General features: G+C 37.3%; 1 protein-coding gene across 1 annotated transcript in view; it reads left to right on the top strand.

The window, feature by feature from the left end:
• The window catches only part of ARHGEF26 (Rho guanine nucleotide exchange factor 26), a 141217-nt gene that overhangs the window by 22647 nt on the left and 94958 nt on the right, over window positions 1–23612 (top strand). The window contains exons 4-5 of the mRNA XM_068977057.1: window positions 5176–5232; window positions 8478–8638. Coding sequence (XP_068833158.1) covers window positions 5176–5232; window positions 8478–8638 — 218 coding nt within the window. The remainder of the gene's footprint in view (window positions 1–5175; window positions 5233–8477; window positions 8639–23612) is intronic.

Raw genomic sequence — 23612 nt, 5'->3', positions numbered from 1 at the left:
GTAGCTGTGATGAGTGCAGAAGTGGAATTACTACCTAAAGCCTGCTTGTTCCTTCATGAGATAGTCATCTAACAAGCTCAGACTTGCAAAGGATCCTGAAGGAAATTAACATCCATTTTATTCATTTTTTTAATCATAAAAAATGAAGCTTGGTTAATTTACAATGTCATGTTTCAGGTGTAGAGCAAAGTGATTCAGTTGTACATATACATATATCTATTATTTTTTATTCTTTTCCCATATAGGTTATTATAAAGTACTGAGTATAGTTCCCTGTGCTATAAATCACATCCTTGCTGTTTATCTGTCTTCTGTGTTGAAGTGTGCACCTGTTAATCACACATTCCTTATTTATCTCTCCTTCTCCTTTCCTATTTGGTAGCCATAAGTTTGCTTTCTATGTCTGTGAATCTGTTTCTATTTTGTAAATAAGTTCATTTATGTAATTTTTGTAGATTCTACATATAAGCCATATCATATGATATTTGTCTTTCCCAGACTAACTTGGCATAAGTTTTAGGTAGAGCAACTTTTGGATCTATCCTTTGGGGAGTTTACCTTAAATTTCAAAAACTATATCTTGGGGCCAGTTAGACAGTATATCCATTGATGAAATATCTCCTACTGCTTTTTATTAGTTTTAGCCAATTGTTAATTTTTGTCTCTTTTGAACATGGAAAATATGTTGATTACAAAAAAATCATAGGTGGAGAATTTTAATACCAATTACAGCAGTAAAAATATAATTTATAATTATTAATTTAGAACTTATGAGATTAGTGAGTTCCCTGCATTCACTGCCTTGACAAGTCACATAATATGTGTTCATATTTCTTAACATATGTCAGAACTGTAGTTGTGGGCTACAGTTTTGTTTTATTTGAATTAATTTTTATCCACTTTTTTTTTGAATATATGTCATATATGTCAAATAAATATTAACATATATTCACATGTTCTCCTAAGAGTATAGAATCTGCCATGGCAAGATTTGAACAGTTTTGTGAATTAGTTGGATTGTACAAAACCAAGAACCTCAAACTGAGTGTAGTACTTAATGTTTCATTCAACTACATTTATAACTGTACTTATTGTTGATATAGTTAAATAGGAAATTTAAAGCAATGAGCAAGTTCTAGCGAGGTCAGAAGAGAGCTGTAAAGGCTTGTTGCTTGGCAGTCTGTGTGTTCTGGAGCCGCCACTGCCAAGATACATATGTAAAAAGTTTTAAAAAGAGCCTATATGCTTTAGTTTATTTCATTTTAGATGACAGAATAGGAATCCCATTTTGGAAGCTGGTGTATTATCTTTTCCACACGTGGAAACAAGGAGAACACTTGGAGAAATATGATAAACTTGATATTTTAATTCTTTTAGCAAAAGTGTGCAAACTGCAAAAAACATGTAAACGTAAAAACTGTAGGTATTATTATAAACATATGTTTTACACACATATTTGTGTGCTTGTGCAAAAGAAAAGCCTGGGCTTACCAGTGATTTTTACTTCAGTTTAGCAATAGGTCATTGGTTTTGAATAGAAAATTTCCAGAGATACATACTATTAAAATCATTGCACAGTCTTTCTTCTTTTGTTTCCCTCTCTCCTTCCTCCCCCTTCTTTCCTTGTTTCTTTCCACTTGACATTTTGCTCTGTGTTTTCATTCTCCCCATTCTCCTGCCTGTCTTCTGCCAGTCTCTGTGGGGCCCACTTATATATCCCCTCTCCCTTTCTTTTTCTGGTTTCATTTTCCACATTCTTCAGTCTCTGAAACCCTCTTGCCCACTCTTGATCTTCTGCCTCCAGGCACCTGCTCTCAGGTACTGTGTAATTTAGAGTTGCATGTGGAAGATCTCAGGTGGACAAAAAGCTTGCTCTTGGCTCCGGAGAAGAACCCGTCCAGCCGGGCCCCAAGCGGTGGTCTGGAAGTCAGCCAGGTGGAGCTGGCTTGTCATAACTCCAGGCCTGGCCTTCTGGATCCTTGAATGTGTCAGCTTTCTTAATTATAACCCAAGAATGTACTTTCTAGAACCTTTGTTTTCTTTATCAGTCAGTTCTGTATGGGCTACTGGTTTCTAATTGGTGACTTCTTGGTTAAAGGAATGGTTGATCATTTTTTATTAATGTTGGTGAAAGATGATAATTCTATGCATGAGTGCTTTGCCTTTTTCAAAACTACCTTCTCTCTTCTCCCTCAGAAGGGCAACTACTTTAGCTGGGGATTTCTTTTTTTTTTTTCCTTTTTGATAGGATGAAGTACTCTTAATCCCTCAGTGACCTAGCTGTATCTGGGTAGGTCTCTAAGCCCACATGCTTTACTTTCTTCCCCTTAAGATTTCCGGGTTTGAACCGAGTAGTAGCTGTGGATGGAGATGCTAGTGGCGTGGAAATTCTTGCTGGTGACATCACCTGCCGAGACTGTGGGCACAGCGCCAGGATATTGATCTGCTGGGCTTTGAGTCAGGCAGGAAATCCTGTGAAATTCCTGCTCAACGTTAACCAAATGGGAGCAGCTCTGAATGGTTTCATTCTTTTGGCCAGTCTCCTCCCTTATTAAAATGTATGAAGACGCCTTTTTAACCATGGTTGCTTGCCGACAGGCTGACCCAGTGTCAGCATGGTAGATAAGGCTGAGAACATTCCATGATATGTGCAGTGACAACAAACATATGGAGACTTGGTGCAGACCTGGCATTAGAAGGGATCATCATTAGGGACAATCACCCAACCTTAGAAATAAGGTGCCTTCATGAAAAACTGGGGGTCCCCTGTCCCTGATAATATCATGATTAAGAGTGGGACCCCTTGAGTTGGTATACCTGGATGAGGATCCTGGCCTTCCTATCTGTTAGCTATGTGATCTGGAATCCTAAGTCTTAGTTGTTATTACTGTCTGTGAAATGGGCATAAGAATAGTATTGGCTTTTTAGAGTTTTTCTGAGGATTCAGTGATCACAGGGATATAAAATACTTGGCATATTTCCTGGCAGTCAGTAAATGATTGTTGATTTTACTATTGACTTAGGACTCTTTCTACTCTATTGTACAACTCTCTATAATCTTTTCTAACAGCCAGATTGAAGGCAGTAACATAAGTTGTCTTTATTTCCCTGACCCCACCATGTAAAGAACTGTATACCAGCGGTCTTCACACTGAGGTACACATCACACGCCTGCATTCAGCAAGACCAGGCGAGGTGGGCAGGAGTAGTTTTAAGGGGACCATTTTCCAGATCCTCAATTCCTAGGCATTCTTTCTCTAAAGCTGAGAGTGTATCTGCAGTTAAAGTGTTATACCAGATTTTGTTCTCCAGTTTCCAGTTTTCACAGTTACCCCTTTTGCCATTTTTCTAAAGAAAGCCCATCTCAAATCTTACTTTGGCGTTTGGTGCGCCGTGTCAGCATGTTAAATCACAGCACAAAATAAAATGGGTCAATTTGAAATATTGGTTTCAGCAAAACCTCCTTTAATGAAGCCACCATACACCCCTACCCCGTCTCACTCAGAGTTGCATTCTTAGTAAAATTTTGCTTTTAGTGCTTAATGCATTGAAATTGGAAATAATTGCATCATTTTGATTACGGATTATTAATGGTGTTTGTAGTGATTATACAATCCAGAAGAGTCTTTATACTTAAAGCTCATGGATCACAAGAAATTTTAGAAAATTAAATGTAAAAATCTATGCCCTAAATATGCTAGAGTGACTAAATACTCTGACACAGCATTATATCAGGAAATTTGGAGGGAAAATTGACATAGAAATGGGTTTTCAAGGAGAAAGAAGAATAATGTAAAATCCTCTTATGTTTTAAGTGGATGATGGTGGATACTGTCATGATGGTTTTTATATTCCACTGCTGCTGCTGTCGCTTCAGTTGTGTCTGACTCTGTGCGACCCCATAGACGGCAGCCCACCAGGCTCTGCCGTCCCTGGGATTCTCCAGGCAAGGACACTGGAGTGGGTTGCCATTTCCCTCTCCAGTGCATGAAAGTGAAAAGTGAAAGTGAAGTCACTCAGTCATGTCCGACTCTTCGCGACCCATTTAAAAGAATATGATAGCACATGGTTAAAATGTCTAGATTTATAATTAAGAGGAAGATATGTCTTTAAGATTCTTTAAATTTTGGATGAAAAATTGAAATGTCAACATAAAATGGGTCTAAAGGGAAGATGGTTTTTTAGCTTTTTTAGGAAGTAGATAGCAGAAAGTTTGAAGACCTCTGTTACATTTTATTGCTATTGCTTTTTCGCACAGGGGAGGACATTCATCTTTTTTGCTGCTCTTCTGTTAAGTGCAAGATCTAATTGGTTGGTCTTGTGTACATGCCTTACTTTTCGTTAAACTCTAACTGAAAAACATGAATGTCTTTCATGTGCTGGACTCAGGGCCAGGTATATTAGAACAGACTCCAGGTCCTGCCTTCATGGGGTTCATAATTCAACCTCTGTTCTGAGTTAGAGACTGAATTTTGGTAGGAACTGCAGCGATCAAGTAGAAATGTGTAACAGTTGCGATAAGGACTTCGGAATTCAACTAGGGACAAGTATGGTACTGGCATTCTTGGCTCTTGCAGGTACTCTTGCTTCACCAAAGAATATCAGATTAACATCCTTATTTGTCAAAATTAAATATGTCCCCAAACCTGTTGAAATTGGGCCAAGAGGACTGTGTTTTCTTGTTTGATTGGGTTTTTGTAAAGAGCATTGGTGTTCCGTTGAGTCTCTGTTTTCACAGAGTGTTCACATGGTGTTAAAATTACACTTTCAATGTAATAAGGATACCGTATCACTGACCAGGGTTTCTAAGCAGTAAACTCTTAGGGTGGTGGCTTTCTTTCTTTTATTTTTTATTATCAGGGACTTCTTCACTTATGAATTGGGAGATTAATTTCGTAATTATTTTAGGAATAGCCAGAACTAAGACCAGGACAAATTAACTCAAACGCATTGGGTAGTGTTCTAGACACTTTTCATTCCTTTAATGTTGTACTATGCTAATTTATTAATGTGATTAAATGTCATCTGAGGGATATGAGACTTAAAATTAATATGTACTGAATCCAGCATTTTGCAGTTAATTCAAATTTGAAGGGCATAGAATTATGCCTTACATAATAAAGAAGTTGTTTATGAAAGTAAATGAGCTCAACTTTATTTTGCTTTTTGCTCTAGGTGAAAAGAAATGGATTATCTCAGACAGTTAGCCAGGAGGAAAGAAAGCGACAAGAGGTATTTTTTTTTTTTTCCGAAATTTTATTAATCTATTTGGCTGTGCTGGATCTTAGTTGCAGCTTGTGGGATCTAGTTCCCTAACCAGGAACTGAACCCGAGTCCCCTGCGTTGGGAGCACAGAGTCTTACTGGACCGCCAGGGAAGTTCCGAAAGGTATATTTTCTACCAAGCAGATTCTTTAGGATTCTCAGGGGTGCCTGTTTTGTTGAGCATTTTCCTCTGACAGTGTATTCATTTTCTTTTCTTTTTTTTACGAAAAGGTTATGTAATTATTGTCAATAAAATTACATATAAGCTCCCAGAAAAGAAAATTTAAAATATCCCAGTGACATTTTAATTTAACAAAGCACCTAGTCCCTAGTGGTTCAGACTGTAAAGAATCTGCCTGCAATGCAGGAGACCCAGGTTCAATCGCTGGGTCAGGAAGATCCCCTGGAGAAACCCACTCCAGTATTCTTTCCTAGAGAGTCCCATGAACAGAGGACCCTGCAGTCCATGGGATTGCAAAAAGTTGGACATGACTGAGCAATTAAGCAAACAAAAACTAAAAACAAAATGTCATTTTAACTTAACAAAGCATCTAGTCCAGGTATAATATTTACATTGGAAGAAATACGTTGAAAAATGGAAAAGACATTATTAGATTCTTCAACTGAAAAAGGATGATAGTGGAAAAACTCTGAACCCTCTTTGCAAGATTTCTAGAAATCTAAAATTATACCAAAACACCTTTGCTTAATAAAAAAATAGAACAGATAGCAATAGTTTCATAACTTGAAATTTAGTAAATGCAGCTTAAGAAAATTGCTCATTGTAATAATATTTTGAAGTTCTCAAAGCACTTTCATTTTGACTTACACATATGAGTTTGGAGATAAATAAGCTTAGGCATATATATGCATATAAATAAATTCCATAGAGGATATGAAATACCCCATTCTTATTTCATTGGCATGCAATTACACAAAAATATAAGGGTGAATTATAGGACTATTTTTAAAAAATCAGAATAATGTATAACATTGCTGTATACATCACAGAGAATTTTAAAAATTATTACATTTATAATTTTTCTAATTTTTATAAAGAAAATATGACTTTCAATAAAATAGAAGTCTTATATTCTTCTCCTTTCATTCCTCTCCTCTCCTCCCTAGAGACAACTATAATTTTGAATCTATGTGTATCCATCTGTTCACATATTACATCTATTTATGTACATATGTTTTTGTGTGCCTGTTAAGATGTAGATAGATGATATATTCTGAACGTATGTTTTGGTTGACTGCTTTTTACATTTAATATTGTTTTTGAAATTTATCCATGTAAAGACATATTAACCTAGGTCGTTTATTCAAACTACTATATAGTATTCCATTCTATAAATACTTCTAAAGAAAATATGTTTTCCTAATGATAGACAGTAGGCGGTATTTTTTTTTTTTTACTGTTAACATGGTGGCATGAACAGCTCAAGAGCTTCTCCAGGGTCCTGATCCTATTAGAATATTTCTTTTCTTTTAAATCTATTCCATTTCCCTTACATTTTGAGAATATTTATTCAGATTTGTGATATAAAAATGTAATGATAGCAGCAAATCTAATTATGATTTATTTCTGTTCTTATACTGATATTTAACAGATCTAATGTGATTTGCCTTTAAGTAGTTGATGTTTCTAATGCAGGATGTTTTAAGTTATTACATTAAATGTATAATATTAAACTACCACATACTCATCTTTTCCTGTGATCTATTCTGTATAGTTTATCATATCATTTTGTTTGAATCTTCACATTTTGGATTTGTTTACAAAAGCCTCTACTTTGAAATGTTTTTAATCATTCCAAGGCACCATATCCATCAGCAACCTGAAATCCACTATTTTTGGTCGGGAAGAGTGAACTTTCTTTAGTCTGTATTACATTTCCTGGGGATAATTTTATTAATTGAATTGAATTACACAAGGTACAAGTTAAATGAAACTCTTATTAACGTCCTTGTCTTTACATCTAATGACATAATCATTAGATGGTTATATCACTTAAAGTCCCTGGAACACAACCAAGGTTCGATCAGCACGTTGAAGTAAGACTTACCTACATGATTATGGATGCTAGGAACAGAGGTGAACAATGAGATTAGCACCACTAACCTGATTCACAGAGTATTAGAGAGTATGGCCCGCCCACCGGCAGCAGGGCGTCCACCTGCCTGTGCCTGCCTGCTCCCACCTGACCTGAGCTGGGGCACTAGTTCTTATAAGGAGACTCTTCTGGGTCCCACTGGGCCGGGCCCTAAGGGGAGGAGCCCTGGAGGTCAAGGTGATGGTGGCTCTGTTGTTAGGAAAGATCTCCAGGAAGGATGGGAATCGCAAGCCTGCAAGGATGTTCACCACCCCTCCCTGAGGAGGAATTCTCTCTGCCTGGCCATTCTAGGAGAATCTGATTTTGTTAAGGCCTGAGATGAATTCCTTACAGAGGGCGTTGGTATCTCTCCACATATGTGGGTTGGCTTTTCATCGTTAATGAAGGCTTATCAGGTGAACCACTGCTGTGTGCCTGACACCAAGAGTTTCTGCTGAGGGTCCTTCACTCCTTCTTGAGACACTGAAGAGAGGAGAAAGGGTGGCTTATTGACAGAATTACTTTCAATTGTATGAGTTTATATAAAAGAATTCCTGTGGCTGATAAGAACCTTTTGAGGGTAGGTCCAGTCATGCTCTTTAATACACCCAGAATATTTGCTCATATTAACTACAAATTAGTTGTATTAAAACACAGGGAGGGAAAGGACCCACAGGGGAGGGAAGAAATGGATTTGTGAGAAATTGTCTCTGAATCCCAAGGGAGGTCCATAAATCTTCACTGTCCCAGAACAGCATGCTTTGAAATCAGGGCTGGAGGAGATGACCCCAAAGGTTAATGAATGTCACCCTAAGGTTTTACGACCTGCCCTAGCTTCCTCCCAGAGATTCTGCCCTCTGGCAAAACATGACCTCAGGATGCCAAGTGCTTTCATTTTTTCCTATTTACACTCTAGCCAGTGACTCTGCTTCTCAAAATATGGGTATATGTGCCTTATATATAAGACAGTAGTTTGGTAATGTACTTTTTTTTTTTTTTTAATACTTACAGCTTTGCATTTTTAAAGATACTGTTATTCTTATAGCAGAATTATGAGAGCTCGATTTAAATTCTTTAATTGAAAGAATTAACAACTCTTCTTCTTCCTCCTCATCAGGCTATTTTTGAAGTAATATCCTCTGAACATTCATATTTACTCAGTTTGGAGATCTTGATACGAATGTTTAAAAATTCTAAAGCACTGAGTGATACGATGACCAAAACCGAGAGTCACCATCTTTTCTCCAATATTACAGATGTCTGTGAGGCAAGCAAAAAGTAAGTTCACTTTCATTTGCCTTTAAACATTCCTTACTAACAAACATCTGGGTTCTCTAAAAAGGAGAGGTGTGAAGCCTCTCATTTGTTCAATTGGCTTTTATCTTTGTCCCTTGAAGTAAATTTTAAGGTCTGTTTCAAATTGCTGATGTGTAAATAGATGCTAAGTGTGTAGTAAATCGACACAGCAGACATTTTTATCTGAGGTCTCCATATTCCTTGTTTTTCTCCCTATTTTATCCCTTTTATTTTTCCTTTTTAATTATGCCAGTAATATAACAACATTTAGTTGGAAAAGAAAAAAGTAACTCATGATCATAACATTTAAATACAAAAATTACTTGTTTACATTTTCACACTCTTGCTTTGTTAAGATAGGTATATATTATTTTTAAAGTGCAGTCATAGTGTCCATAATGATTTCTGTAGGCTTTCCCTATTTCACTTTCCATAAGCACTGTTAGAAGAACTTTCATTATTATTATATTTTTAATGAGGGTGGGAAGCTCAGTTTGTACCTCAGTTGGGAACTCTACTGTCCTGAGGAACTACATAGCTGTTCTGGAGCCTTGTGCAGTGGTGTACTAAATTGAGCTGTGCAAAGTTGTTGTTTTGGGTGGTCAAAATGGTTTGAATATTGAGAGTTTTTTACTTGAGTCAAAGGTGGGTTTATCATTCAACTTGTGAAGCTTAAGCTTTAAGTCTGCTTACTTTGCAAGGGCATCTTTTAAATATTTGCTATAGTGCCTGATTTCTTCTTAGAGGGCCTCCAAAGTGTATAGGCTTCAGGGCCCACAAAGGCTGGACCTGCCACAAGGACTTGAATACCCTTGGTGAATCTGGACATTGTTCATTTGTTCACTGGACTTTGCTCACTTTAGGGCAGAGCCAGGTAGGTAGTGATGGGAATGTGAATGTACTCCTGGCTCCGTCTCTGTGTGCAGGCATACTAGATTTTCCTTTTGAACCACAAGATTGAACATTGCGTGATGAACAGGTTAGTGTGTGAGTTTGGGCTACTGCAGAGATGGGATTCATGGTCGGATCAGTGAGAGCTCCTAGTATTTTATGCTAGTTACACAACTTCTGAAGCCAGATTCTGCCACAAGAAAAGATCTTGGCAATCTTGTGTCTGACATGGATACTTAAAAATTCATGTTCAGAGGACCTGTTGAACCTTAGAGAAGAGAGTGTGCGTGGTGATATGCACTGCAGCTTGAAAAGTCCTCTTTTAGAACCTGAGTCGTTGCTTTTGTTCAGCCCATTCATTGCTTTTTTGGGGAGCACCATTCTTGCCCATTTTGTTAAGAGAAATGAAAAATCTTTCTCCTTTTAGTGAAGAGAACAAAACAAGAGCCTTAGATGGTGTGTCCTGGTTAGACAGGTGTTCAGATTTCAAAATGAGTCTCTTTCATTTTAACTTGTACTTTGGTTTAACTATGACGATAAATCTCTATATTAATTATATTGCTACACAGAATTATTACTGTTTTGATAACTATAACATGTAAGATATGATTTTAATTAGAATTTATTTTCTGAAAACCACAGTGCACATTTTTACTCCTCTTTGGAACAGCAGTTCTTGAACAGAGGATGTTTTGGGTCCTAGAATCTTTGGACCTCGATAGCATTGCTCGTGTATCAGAGCGTGATTTAGAACGAGCCTGAGCCCCAGCAGGTAGTAGGTTAGGCTTGAGAAGGTTTCTAAACCTCTCCAACTTAGCTATAAAATGGAGATTTAAAAAAATGCATAATTGGTTAACCCTGAAATAAGTCATTTCATTTCAATTATAGATGAACATTTTATTGTTTTAATTTCCCTGACAAAATTTAAATCTCTTATGATTTTATCTAAATGTTTTCATTTTGATAGTAACATAATTAAGAGGCTATTCTGGACATTTTTTGTCTATTTTTAATTTTTAAAACAAAAACATCTCAACCTCCATTAAATGATAAAAAAGAAGCATCTTTATCCTTTACATTTTTTTTCCTGTTTTTATTTGAAATGCAGTGTTTTAGTTTGGAGAGATGCCTACCTGTGTAATTTAATCTCTTGTTATATTTCAACTAAGAATGATTAGCTTCTACATGGTAATCCTATGTCTGTATCATAATAACTTACAAAAGTTTATTTAAGTTTGAAACACTCATTTTAGATAGTGTTTTTTTTAAAATTTATTTTTATTTTTTTATCTGGCTGTGCTGAGTCCCTGGTGGCTCAAATGGTAAAACATATGCCTGCAATGTGGGAGACTTGGGTTCTATCCCTGGTTCGAGAAGATCCCCTGGACAAGGAAATGGCAGCCCACTCCAGTACTCTTGCCCGGAAAATTCCATGGACGGAGGAGCCTGGTAGGCTACAGTCCATGGGATTGCAAGGAGTCGGACAGGACTGAGCAACTTCACTTGTGCTGAGTCTTAGTTGTGGCGTATGGGATCTTCAGTTGTAGCATGTGAACTCTTGTTCCCCGACCAGGGATTGAATGTGGGCCCCCTGCATTGGGAATACAGAATTGTAGCCACTGGATCCACCAAGGAAGTCTTAAATATGGCCTTTTTAAAATTCAAAGTGCTCAGAAGATTTACAAAACCTATTTCATTATGTAATGCCTGCTTGTTGAATTTTCAGAGTTTGGGCTCCAAAAGTGACTCTCAGTGTGCTACCCATGAAAGAGTTTCCAGTCTTAAGAAATCATAAAATTTTCATTTTTTTCCTTAACTGTACTAATGAACAGTGACTAAACTGATTACTGATCGTGTGGCATTATTTAAGTGTGGCATAGTCAAGACTGTCTTCATTGCTTTACTTTTTACCTAATGGAAAATTGTTGCTCTAGGTGATGGGATATTTAGTGGAGGCTAAGATCACAGCATGTGCAGCATTTGACTCAATAGTGTGATGTCTGGTCCTCCTTATAATTGCTTGAGTTCTTCACTGTTTGCCAGTAAGTGTCACCAAGAAGCCCTTCTGTGTAAGATGACATTATATGAAAACAGACAAGACCATTCTGACTCTGGGTGTATGCATTTGTCAGTGGCTATTCCTACTGAATTTTCCATATAAAGAATTGTTCATTTCAGTCAATGCACGTGGAGCCTCTTATTCTGCCAGATGCCTGGGTTCTAGAGCGTTTCGGCTAGAAAGCATCTGCCCTGTGGCTCTTGGTCCTCACTGGTCAGTGGTTGCCAGTGGAGCTTCCCCAGTGTGTGTGCAGAGGCATCCTAGACTAGGGTGCAGATTTAGGTCAAGCTAAAGTTTGTGGGCCTAGAGCCCCCGGTGAGAATCAGAGGCAAGGATGAGACAAGATGCTGAAGGCTTTTGTGTTCCTGCTGAGCATCTTTTTCTGTTACCTGAAGGCTGGGTGGGCACAATGAGCAATTAAGTTGGGAAGTGAACTGGTGACCTGGGAGATGGTAGTGGTACAGTGTTTACATTAGAGAGGAGATGAAGATGGTAAAAAATTTGGGGCCATTGCTAAACACAGTCAGAGATGATGGGAATCTCATAGCAGTCCTAAGAGGAAGGACTTGAGGGATATTTAGAACTTACAATTCTGAGGACTTGTCAAGAAAGAGGAAGAGTTTTGTTTGCCTCCCAGTTTCTGCCTCGTTGACCTTGAATGATGGTTTTATTAGCCAGGGTGTAAGAAAAGCAGGTTGGGGCTTATTGAGGGAGATAAGGGAATTCAGTTTGGGGCAAGCTCAAAATAACTGTGGAGCATGAAGGGAAGATGTCTAGTTGAAAGGAGAAAAAGATTAGAAATCCAGGAAAATCTTGACACAAGATGTAGATTTGAGTTGTGTACGTTCTTGGCACTGTGGGTTTAAATGAGATACTAGAGATTGCAGCACTGGTTTTGAAATGGTGGTGCTCCTTGTGTTTGTCTCCTTGGGGCATTCAGAATGTATTTTTGCTTGCTCCAGTGACCTTGGGACTGTACTGGCATTAGTAGATGGGGACCGAAAGTGCCAGACGTGTCGGTAGGACTGCCCCCAGACAAGCGTGAATTGTCCCCCCCAAATGCTAGTTGTGAGAAGCATGTCTAGTCAAGGCTATGGTTTTTCCAGTAGTCATGCATGGATGTGAGAGTTGGACTGTGAAGAAGGCTGAGCGCCGAAGAATTGATGCTTTTGAACTGTGGTGTTGGAGAAGACTCTTGAGAGTCCCTTGGACTGCAAGGAGATCCAACCAATCCATTCTGAAGGAGATCAGCCGTGGGATTTCTTTAGAAGGACTGATGCTAAAGCTGAAACTCCAGTACTTTGGCCACCTCATGCGAAGAGTTGACTCATTGGAAAAGACTGTGATGCTGGGAGGGATTGGGGGCAGGAGGAGAAGGGGACGACAGAGGATGAGATGGCTGGATGGCATCACTGACTCGATGGACGCATGTCTGAGTGAACTCCAGGAGTTGGTGATGGACAGGGAGGCCTGGCGTGCTGCGATTCATGGGGTCGTAAAGAGTCGGATATGACTGAGCAACTGAACTGAACTGAACTGAGAAGCATGGATAGAGAAAAAGAAAGCCATGGTCAGAATTTTGGCACAGAAACATTTAAGAAACCTGGAGGGTGGGGCAAAATTGAAGCAGGTAAGAAGTACCATGGACCTTTCTCAAGCCCCTTGACTGTGGAGAACTTGCCCTTCTCTTTAATGCCTACCTGTCACCCCCTGTGTCAGTGCCATAGCTGCCAGGCAGCTTTTGGTAACCTTCTCTAAGGGCATACACGGGGAGGCAGTTGGAACCCCACTTATCTTGTATTTGACCCCTCCTACAAAGAGTGTGACTTTTTTCTTTTTCTTGGGATGATTAGAGCTAAATCCTGTCCCAGTATGTTCTTGGTCAGTGTTAAGGCAGAGTCTTCGACCTCCCAGCTGTGGACCTGCTTCCTTCTACCTGTGACTGTGCCCATTTCCCTCTGACTTAGACGCAGGAAATCTCCCTGGATTCATGGTCTCTCTGTCTTTTGAGGCCCAAAGATGTCCTAAAATCCTAAACATCCCATGAAAAAAAATGTAGTACTAGATATGTTTTGTTTAGAAATGAATACTTAATTCATTATTAAACATCACATATAGTATATACTTCGTCTGTTTGTATACATCCTTATCCTCTGGAGAAGGAAATGGCAACCCTCTCCAGTATTCTTGCCTGGAGAATTCCATGGACAGGAATTCTGGCAGGCTACAGTCCATGGGATTGCAGAGTTGGACACGACTGATCAACTAACACTTTCAACTTTTTTGATTTTTTTTGGGGGGGTGTTCTGCTTTCACATATCTGTTCATTTACAATAATTTATAGATAGATGTCATATTAATAGAAAAAGACCAAGTATGATTAACTTACATGAATTTGGGACAGAATATGATCTTAATTCCACTTGTCTTTAAGTTTAAGCTCTATTGATGGTAAAAGACTGATACTATCAGAAAAGGAAATTGCCTCTTGTGTAAGGCTAAATTATTAACCCCAGTGCTATGGGGTTAAGGTCTAAGTAAGGTCTTCTGTATTAAAAATTTTTCTGCAAAATGAAGACTAGATGAAACTCTTTGATTTTTTATAACACAATATGTTTTCAATCTTAATTCTGAGTTTTCATTCTAAATGTCTAGATTATGCTATTTCTTTTACATTTTTCAGTAATAGTGTATACTATTATTTGCAACCTATAAAATTATGCTACTAAAGAACTTTGAGACATGCTTGTTTTCTTGTTCTCATTACAAAGTTAAAACATTGGTATTACTTTGGGAAGTAATTGAAAGCTAGAACCATGCTGTCTTCAATTTCTGCCGAGTAAAATAAAAATATCCATCAATGTGCTTCTGTGTCCTGAGGAACTGAATTTGTTCCCAACATATAATGAGCAGCTAATGCCAGATTCTCCAGTTTCTGCTTTGTTTGAAGAAGTAAATTACAGTAATAGTAAACAGACAAAATGAGACTCACCCAGAACTTGCTTCTCCAGAAGATTCTTTTATCTAATTTTAATCAGATTATATTAAAATTAAAATATCATGGAACCCTGGATACTGTTAAATGCACGTTTCAATATTATTTTATAAAATGACTATATTATACAGAAAATGACATTTTACTCAAGTAACAGCACAATGTATCTATATTGTGCCATGTTTTCTCTGTTTGGTAATTAGAATTGTCAACTTGCAGGCATCGATAGTAAACTATCAAAAGTTTTGTGGTATTAATATTAGCATTTTGTCTTTCCTGACTAGTTCATAAAGCTAAATTTTAAAAGAAAAACATATTAAATTTAACTTGGCCAGAGAGTATGGAATTCCTTATGTTGTAGAACCTGTTTAAGTTTTGCCCTGAAGTAATGGCTATTGCCATTGTTTTTCATTAGCAAATGTTCTTTGCTTCCACGATATCCAGTATAAGTTTACCAATTTTATTTGGTACCAACTTTACAAAGCTTTTTGGTAACTAAAGCAATTGCTCGATTTCACAGATGTAACAGAAAAACTGTTCTTTCTAAAACCAAACATCTTTAGCTGACATTTGAGACAGTGACATTCAAAAGTTACTTTTATGATGACTTTTTCTCTGTTCTGAGATGAATCAACAAAGAAATTAATTTGAAATTCACCTCAAGAACTCTACAGTAATGTGGGTATTTTAGTCCCCATTATTCAGCTTTTACCAATAACCAGTGTCTGAAGTAATAAATAGTCATTATTTAAGTATCATTTCAAGTAGAGGCATAAAGACAACAAATATTTATTTTTAAAATTTAATTGCTTTTTGCATGTTGAACGGCATGTAGGATCTTAGTTCTTCAAATGGGAATTGAGCCCCCTTGCAGTGGATGCATGGAGTTTTAACCACTTGACTGGCAGGGAGCCCCCAAATATTTTATTAATAGATCCAGTCCTTTTAGTTAAGACTGAAGAAAAGCAGGGAGGGTATCTAACGTCTCTGTAAAAGTTAATGGGAGGCAGATGACTGAGTAGCCATGTGCTCTAACATTTATTCGCTTCTGATATCCCATTAAAGATGATGGGATAGTCAATGCACAAAGGCACAAAAGCTTTCAAAAAATTAAACACAACCAAGAAACAGATATAAGCAATGAATGGTATTTTGAAACCTAAAAAAAGCATGAAGACTCTCAGTGATTACTTCAGGTAATCTGAGAAAGTTTAAATTGGTAGTTAAGGAAGCCAAGAAGGAACCAGATTTAAACCCAGCACCTCTGGAAGGTGCAGGAATTGTTGAAGCTGGAGTAAAGGTGTGACTATAAACAGGAGTTTTGTCACAGCCTATTTGAGCAGTAGTCAGAGCCCAGATTCCCTTTTTGGCTCCATACCACTGGAGGATACCTCGCTTCAACCCAGCAGTGGGCCAAAATAGATTAACACTTGATCAAGAGATTGAGGAGACCCTGCCCCAGGTGAGGAAGTGGCCAGCGTACGGGAAACAAGGATATACTGATTGTTGACACCTGAAGGCTTCTGCCCTAACTCTCCTTTTGGAACCCTGGCAACCAGGCATACATGTTGCCTTCACCCTATTCATGTCAAATGGTGACTGACATTAATTCAAGTTAAGTAACATGTTATAATTTTCAACTAGAATATTTATATTCAAACTTGTTATTATTATTAAGCTTTGTAGGTGTACAGCACAAATAAAGCCTCAAACTTTAAAGCATATATCCATTTTGGGACTTCACTGGCAGTCCAGCAATTAAGACTCCTGGTTTCCACTGCAGGGGGTATGGGTTTGATCCCTGGGGAACTAAGATCCTATATGTCTTGTGGCACAGCCAAAATGTAAAAAAATAAATTATATATATATATATATATATATATATATATAGCCATTTCAGTAATATGTTAGGCAAGTACTTATTAACTCTAAATCTTAAGTGTTTCCTGATGTCTAGTGGGGATAATAGTATTTCTAACCTCCTTGGATTGGTATAGAATTAAATGGGATAATACATATAGAGGGGTTAGTTCAACACTTGGTAAGCTCTCAAATAGCAATGGTTTTGTTGATACTGTCATTTTGATCATCAAATCTGATAATCTGAAATATCTCTAGATTTTGTATTTATTGACTTTGGTATATATTGTACGTCCTCTCTGTATTAGCCTCTGATGGCATTGGTCTAGGACTAGGTTAAAGAACAAGTCTCGTTTTGGAAAGACTCTTGGGCAATGGTGTGCATGTTTATAATTCAAGACAGTTGTGGCGAGCTTTGCAACATGTAGTGATCATCTTTATTTTGACATTGAATGATTTTAAAATAAATGGATTCTTCCCTAATCATAAAGTGTATTAATCATGACTTAGGATTAAAAGCTGAGCTATTTGCTTCTTCCCAAACTGGTGTTTGCTTGTGTGTAGTACATTCCTTGGACCAGGGCTTCAAAACAGGCCTTGACATGCTCCAGCTGCCAACCACTCTGTTCTCCTGGTTATTTTTTGCAGACATTTGGGCCATTATGTACTTTTTTGCCTTTTTGCATTGCTTTTGCAAGCTCCAGGAGTCTGTGGATTCTGAGTTGTCACATGGAGATTTAAATTTGGCTAACGATCCTGGTTGGGACAGACGAAAGTGTTACCAAGCTTAGTCACTAGCAGTTATCAATCTTAAACTAGGGTAGAACTTCGTGGAAAAAGAAACAATGGCTGGATTTTAGTTGCCGTATTTCATCTGCACTGCATTTGCAACTGTGGATTTTGAACCATTACATGGATTTTTGACTTTGCGAGTTGTAAGTTAAACAAGCACAGGACCACACAGTTTTTCTGGCTGATGGAAAATATTTTAATGTAAACTTTGTGATTTAGCCAAGTTAAATCTAGCACTTGATTTAAGAACAAGGAAGATGGTTGATGAATTATGTTTCAAAAGCAAGCTCTTTCAAGCTTTCTGATTGCTTATTTATTGTGGGATCTTGCCTCTAATTGTTGTGCATTACTCTTCAGCCTCTGGGCATCAATTTTGTGGTTTTCCAACAATTCTTGTTTTATCTGATTTAATCCTTTAGAGTGTCCTGTGAGGCACCATCATTTCCCTTTTGCAGGTGAGGAGACTGAGACCCTAATTACTTTTATGAAAATTTAAGATCATTTACTTAAATGAAATTGAAACTCATAGTGAGTTTTTTTCTTTCTCCAGAATGCATTCTCCTAGACCACGTTTGCAAAATTATACATAAATATGTTTAAGGTTTCAGCCCAAAGAACTAAGTTTCACTTTAGGCTTCTGCTAAGGATTACTCATCTGGAAAAATATTAAGATTTGCTCTTTTTGATATAGATCACCTATGAAACTAGTCATGGAGAATGATGAGACACATTTTCGATCTGAATGTCTTTGACCCCTTAGAATGTGGATATCTTAAAAGGAAAGAGCATCTAGTTTTCTGACACAGCTCTGAGGCATGTCATAGACGTCACTGGCTTGTCATTTCCCTGTGGATAGCGTTCTGTAAGTGAGGGGTATTTTCCAGTATCTTTATCATAAGCAGTCTCTGAATGTGTCTCCATGGTTGAAATGTTGCAATATTCTCTAGAAATAAGCCAGCTTATTACAGAAGTGCCCTACATAGTTGCTATCTCATCAGATGCCCCAACATTCAACAGTACAGTAAAATTAAAAAGACATCCAAGTTGCTTATAGTAAACTCCAAGGAAGAAAAGAAAATGCTTATTTGGGAAATGCTGTCTGAATTCAGATCATATTCTTCTGCTTCTTTGAAAAACTGTTTCCAAAATAAACTTTCATAAAAAATGAGTTTGCAAGTCTTTCTTAGGACTTAAGTGAAAGAATTCTTTATCCTTTAGTTAGTTATGTAAATACAAAGAAACCCCATGGTAAAATGTTTTAACTTTTGAAAATGTCAACTTTGTGTAAAAGCTGTGAAAATATGGTTTTGTTAAAAAAATTCTGAAATCACTTTCCATATTTAGGAATACAGGTGAACACAGTTTTAAATATTAATTCAGTATATTATTACCATACTCTGAGTCTAACTTTTTAAGGATGTGGATTAAATCACAATCAAGCCTTGTGATTTTAGATTTTGCAAGTATATTTGTAGAAAAATACTGCGGAAAATGTGTGTCATGAATGGCATTTGTTAAAGTATTTGCCCTATACTTTATCTATAAAGTGTTTTCTTTGGATTTCAAATAGGTTTCAGGAAATGATTTGAACTTGGAAAAAAATTTGGTGGAAAGGTTCCATAGAAATGTCAAGATTGGTTAAGATTGACCTTGTCACTTGTGGGGGATTCAAACAAAAGTCCCTTTGTAGCAAGAAAACTGTCTGTATATTGGGAGTTCATTGGAATTTCTTTTCTAGCAGAGAAGTGATATGAACAACCAGAACAGGATACAATAGTAGTGTTTGTGTTTATCTGCTGAAGTTGTCCTGCCATATAACTCCTACTTTTCTTCTATCATGTGTCTATTTGATGCCTGACACTTAGTTATGTAGATACTTAGGTATGTATTTGTGTGTGCATGCAAACATCTTTGAAAAATCTGCCAAGAATAAGATGTTTTCCAGGACATCTTTGAAAGTTGTTCTCAACAAGTTGCAATTTTCCTTGCATCTGTCCAGTTCCAAAGAGATCAGAAATGATTAAACTGTGAAATTGTTCTCTTGTATTTCACTAAGTGGCATTAAGTTAAAAAAAACTTTAGGAGAAAACCTGTGGGACACTGTAAAAGCAGTGCTAAGGGGAAAGTTCATGGCAATACAGGCATACCTCAAGAAACAAGAAAAAAGTCAAATACATAACCTAACTTTACACCTAAAGCAACTCGAAAAGGAAGAAATGAAGAACCCCAGGGTTAGTAGAAGGAAAGAAATCTTAAAAATTAGGGCAGAAATAAATGCAAAAGAAACAAGAGGCCATAGCAAAAATCAACAAAGCTGAAAGCTGGTTCTTTGAAAGGATAAATAAAAATGACAGACCATTAGCCAGACTCATCAAGAAACAAAGGGAGAAAAATCAAATCAATAAAATGAGAAATGAAAATGGAGAGATCACAACAGACAACACAGAAATACAAAGGATCATAAGAGACTACTATCAGAAATGATATGCCAATAAAATGGACAACATGGAGGATATGGACAAATTCTTAGAAAAGTACAACTTTCCAAAACTGAACCAGGAAGAAATAGAAAATCTTAACAGACCCATCACAAGCACGGAAATTGAAACTGTAATCAGAAATCTTCCAGCAAACAAAAGCCCAGGTCCAGATGGCTTCACAGCTGAATGCTACCAAAAATTTAGAGAAGAGCTAACACCTATCCTACTCAAACTTTTCCAGAAAATTGCAGAGGAAGGTAAACTTCCAAACTCATTCTATGAGGCCACCATCACCCTAATACCAAAACCTGACAAAGATGCCACAAAAAAAGAAAACTACAGGCCAATATCACTGATGAACATAGATACAAAAATCCTTAGCAAAATTCTAGCTATCAGAATCCAACAACACATTAAAAAGATCATACACCATGACCAGGTGGGCTTTATCCCAGGGATGCAAGGATTCTTCAATATCCACAAATCAATCAATGTAATACACCACATTAACAAATTGAACAATAAAAGCCATATGATTATCTCAATAGATGCAGAGAAAGCCTTTGACAGAATTCAACATCCATTTATGATGAAAACTCTCCAGAAAGCAGGAATAGAAGGAACATACCTCAACATAATAAAAGCTATATATGACAAACCCACAGCAAACATTATCCTCAATGGTGAAAAATTGAAAGCATTTCTCCTAAAGTCAGGAACAAGACAAGGGTGCCCACTTTCACCACTACTATTCAACATAGTTTTGGAAGTTTTGGCCACAGCAATAAGAGCAGAAAAAGATATAAAAGGAATCCAAATTGGAAAAGAAGAAGTAAAACTCTCACTGTTTGCAGATGACATGATCCTCTACATAGAAAACCCTAAAGACTCCACCAGAAAATTTTAGAGCTAATCAATGAATGTAGTAAAGTTGCATGATATAAAATCAACACACAGAAATCCCTTGCATTCCTATACACTAATAATGAGAAAATAGAGAGAGAAAAATTAAAGAAACAATTCCATTCACCATTGCAATGAAAAGAATAAAATACTTAGGAATATATCTACCTAAAGAAACTAAAGACCTATATATAGAAAACTATAAAACACTGGTGAAAGAAATCAGAGAGGACACTAATAGGTGGAGACATATACCGTGTTCCTGGATCAGAAGAATCAATATAGTGAAAATGAGTATACTACCCAAAGCAATCTATAGATTCAGTGCAATCCCTATCAAGCTACCAACGGTATTTTTCACAGAGCTAGAACAAATAATTTCACAATTTGTATGGAAATACAAAAATCCTCAAATAGCCAAAGCAATCTTGAGAAAGAAGAATGGAACTGGAGGAATCAACCTGCCTGACTTCAGGATCCACTACAAAGCCATAGTCATCAAGACCATATGGTACTGGCACAAACACAGAAACATAGATCAGTGGAACAAAATAGAAAGCCCAGAGATAAATCCATGCACCTATGGACACCTTATCTTGGACAAAGGAGGCAAGAATATACAATGGATTAAAGACAATCTCTTTAACAAGTGGTGCTGGGAAAACTGGTCAACCACTTGTAAAAGAATGAAGCTAGAACACTTTCTAACACCATACACAAAAATAAACTCAAAGTGGATTAAAGATCTAAACGTAAGACCAGAAACTATAAAACTCCTAGAGGAGAACATAGGCAAAACACTCTCCGACACAAATCACAGCAGGATCCTCTATGACCCACCTCCCAGAATACTGGAAATAAAAGCAAAAATAAATGGGACCTAATTAAACTTAAAAGCTTCTGCACAACAAAGGAAACTATAAGCAAGGTGAAAAGACAGCCTTCAGAATGGGAAAAAATAATACCAAATGAAGCAACTGACAAACAACTAATCTCAAAAATATACAAGCAACTTATGCAGCTCAATTCCAGAAAAATAAACGACCCAATCAAAAAATGGGCCAAATAACTAAATAGGCATTTCTCCAAAGAAGACATACGGATGGCTAACAAACACATGAAAAGATGCTCAACATCACTCATTATCAGAGAAATGCAAATCAAAACCACAATGAGGTACCATTTCACGCCAGTCAGAATGGCTGTGATCCAAAAGTCTGCAAGCAATAAATGCTGGAGAGGGTGTGGAGAAAAGGGAACCCTCTTACCCTGTTGGTGTGAATGCAAACTAGTACAGTCACTATGGAGAACAGTGTGGAGATTTCTTAAGAAACTGGAAATAGAACTGCCTTATGACCCAGCAATCCCACTGCTGGGAATACACACCAAGGAAACCAGAATCGAAATAGATACGTGTACCCCAATGTTCATCGCAGCACTGTTTATAATAGCCAGGACATGGAAGCAACCTAGATGTCCATCAAGAGATGAATGGGTAAGAAAGCTGTGGTACATATACACAGTGGAGTATTACTCAGCTATTAAAAAGAATACATTTGAATCAGTTCTAATGAGGTGGATGAAACTGGAGCCTATTATACAGAGTGAAGTAAGCCAGAAAGAAAAACACCAATACAGTATACTAATGCATATATATGGAATTTAGAAAGATGGTAACAATAACCCTGTATGCGAGACAGCAAAAGAGACACAGATGTATAGAATAGTCTTTTGGACTCTTTGGGAGAGGGAGAGGGTGGGATGATTTGGGAGAATGGTATTGAAACATGTATAATATCATATATGAAACGAATTGCCAGTCCAGGTTCGATGCATGATACTGGATGTTTGGGGCTGGTACACTGGGACAACCCGGAGGGATGGTATGGGGAGGGAGGAGGGAGGGGGGTTCAGGATGGGGAACATGTGTATACCTGTGGTGGATTCATGTTGATGTATGGCAAAACCAGTACAATATTGTAAAGTAATTAACCTCCAATTAAATAAATTTATATTAAAAAAAAACTTTAGGAGGAAGGTTTTTTAAAAACCTATATGATTTAACTACTGTATGTTTAAATTTTGGAGCATCTGAGTTGCTTGAGAATTCATGTTAAATACAGGTTAAGAATTTACCTTGTTTGTGTTTTTGCTGTCCCAGGAGGTTCACTTGTGTTAAAATCAGTTCTGTTTTAGCCTTTGTTTATCCCTTAATCCCTTCTTCTTTTTTAGTCTTCCTGGCTAATAGCCAGTTTACTTCTACAGAACATTTTTTGTGATCAGAATGAAATTTTATTAGAGTATCAGAATTTTACCAATTTGTTAATACATTTAAAAATCAAAGTATTGTTTTATTGATACTTCTGAAAGGTAGACTGAGCAATCTGTTTTTTGCTCATGAGGTATCATTTCCAACTTAGCGAGGGAAGTATAGTTCTTTAGACTCCATATACTCTTCCCCTGCATACTGTTGAATACAACAGATTCTTCTGGACTCCTTGAAGACCGTCTGTATTTGGAAACTTCAAACTGGAGGAACTTTGTCTTCCTTTGACTGTTTTATTGCAGAATTTCTTGGCATGAACTTAATCCTCAAGATTGAAGATGAGTCTTTATTGAACACATTTCTCTTTCCTGAGACCGGAATAAGAAATCCGCCTAATCTTTTCCTTAGGAAGATCACTTCATCCCTTTGCATGTCAGCTGCTCCATAAGCAGCGAGCTAATGGTGATGGGAATAACGGAAGAATCACTGAGGTCCTAGTCTGCTGTGAGTCTATTACAGCCTCACACTGGAGAATTACTTATTCCTATCAGTGCTTTTTCTACACGGTATATTCTCTGTACAGCATATGAACTCAGGCAGGTTGGTCTCACAGAGGGTGGACTTTGCAAATGGCAGCTTAGGCTCAGAAATCTGACTTCCATTAGAGAGCCCGGTTATAGTAAAAAGCCTTTCAGGGATAGTATGAAAAA

The sequence above is a fragment of the Capricornis sumatraensis genome, chromosome 1, assembly GCF_032405125.1.
Source record: "Capricornis sumatraensis isolate serow.1 chromosome 1, serow.2, whole genome shotgun sequence".
Lineage (NCBI taxonomy): Eukaryota > Metazoa > Chordata > Mammalia > Artiodactyla > Bovidae > Capricornis > Capricornis sumatraensis.
Note: the sequence above shows the minus strand (reverse complement) of the source record. Positions and strands in the feature narration are given on the sequence as shown.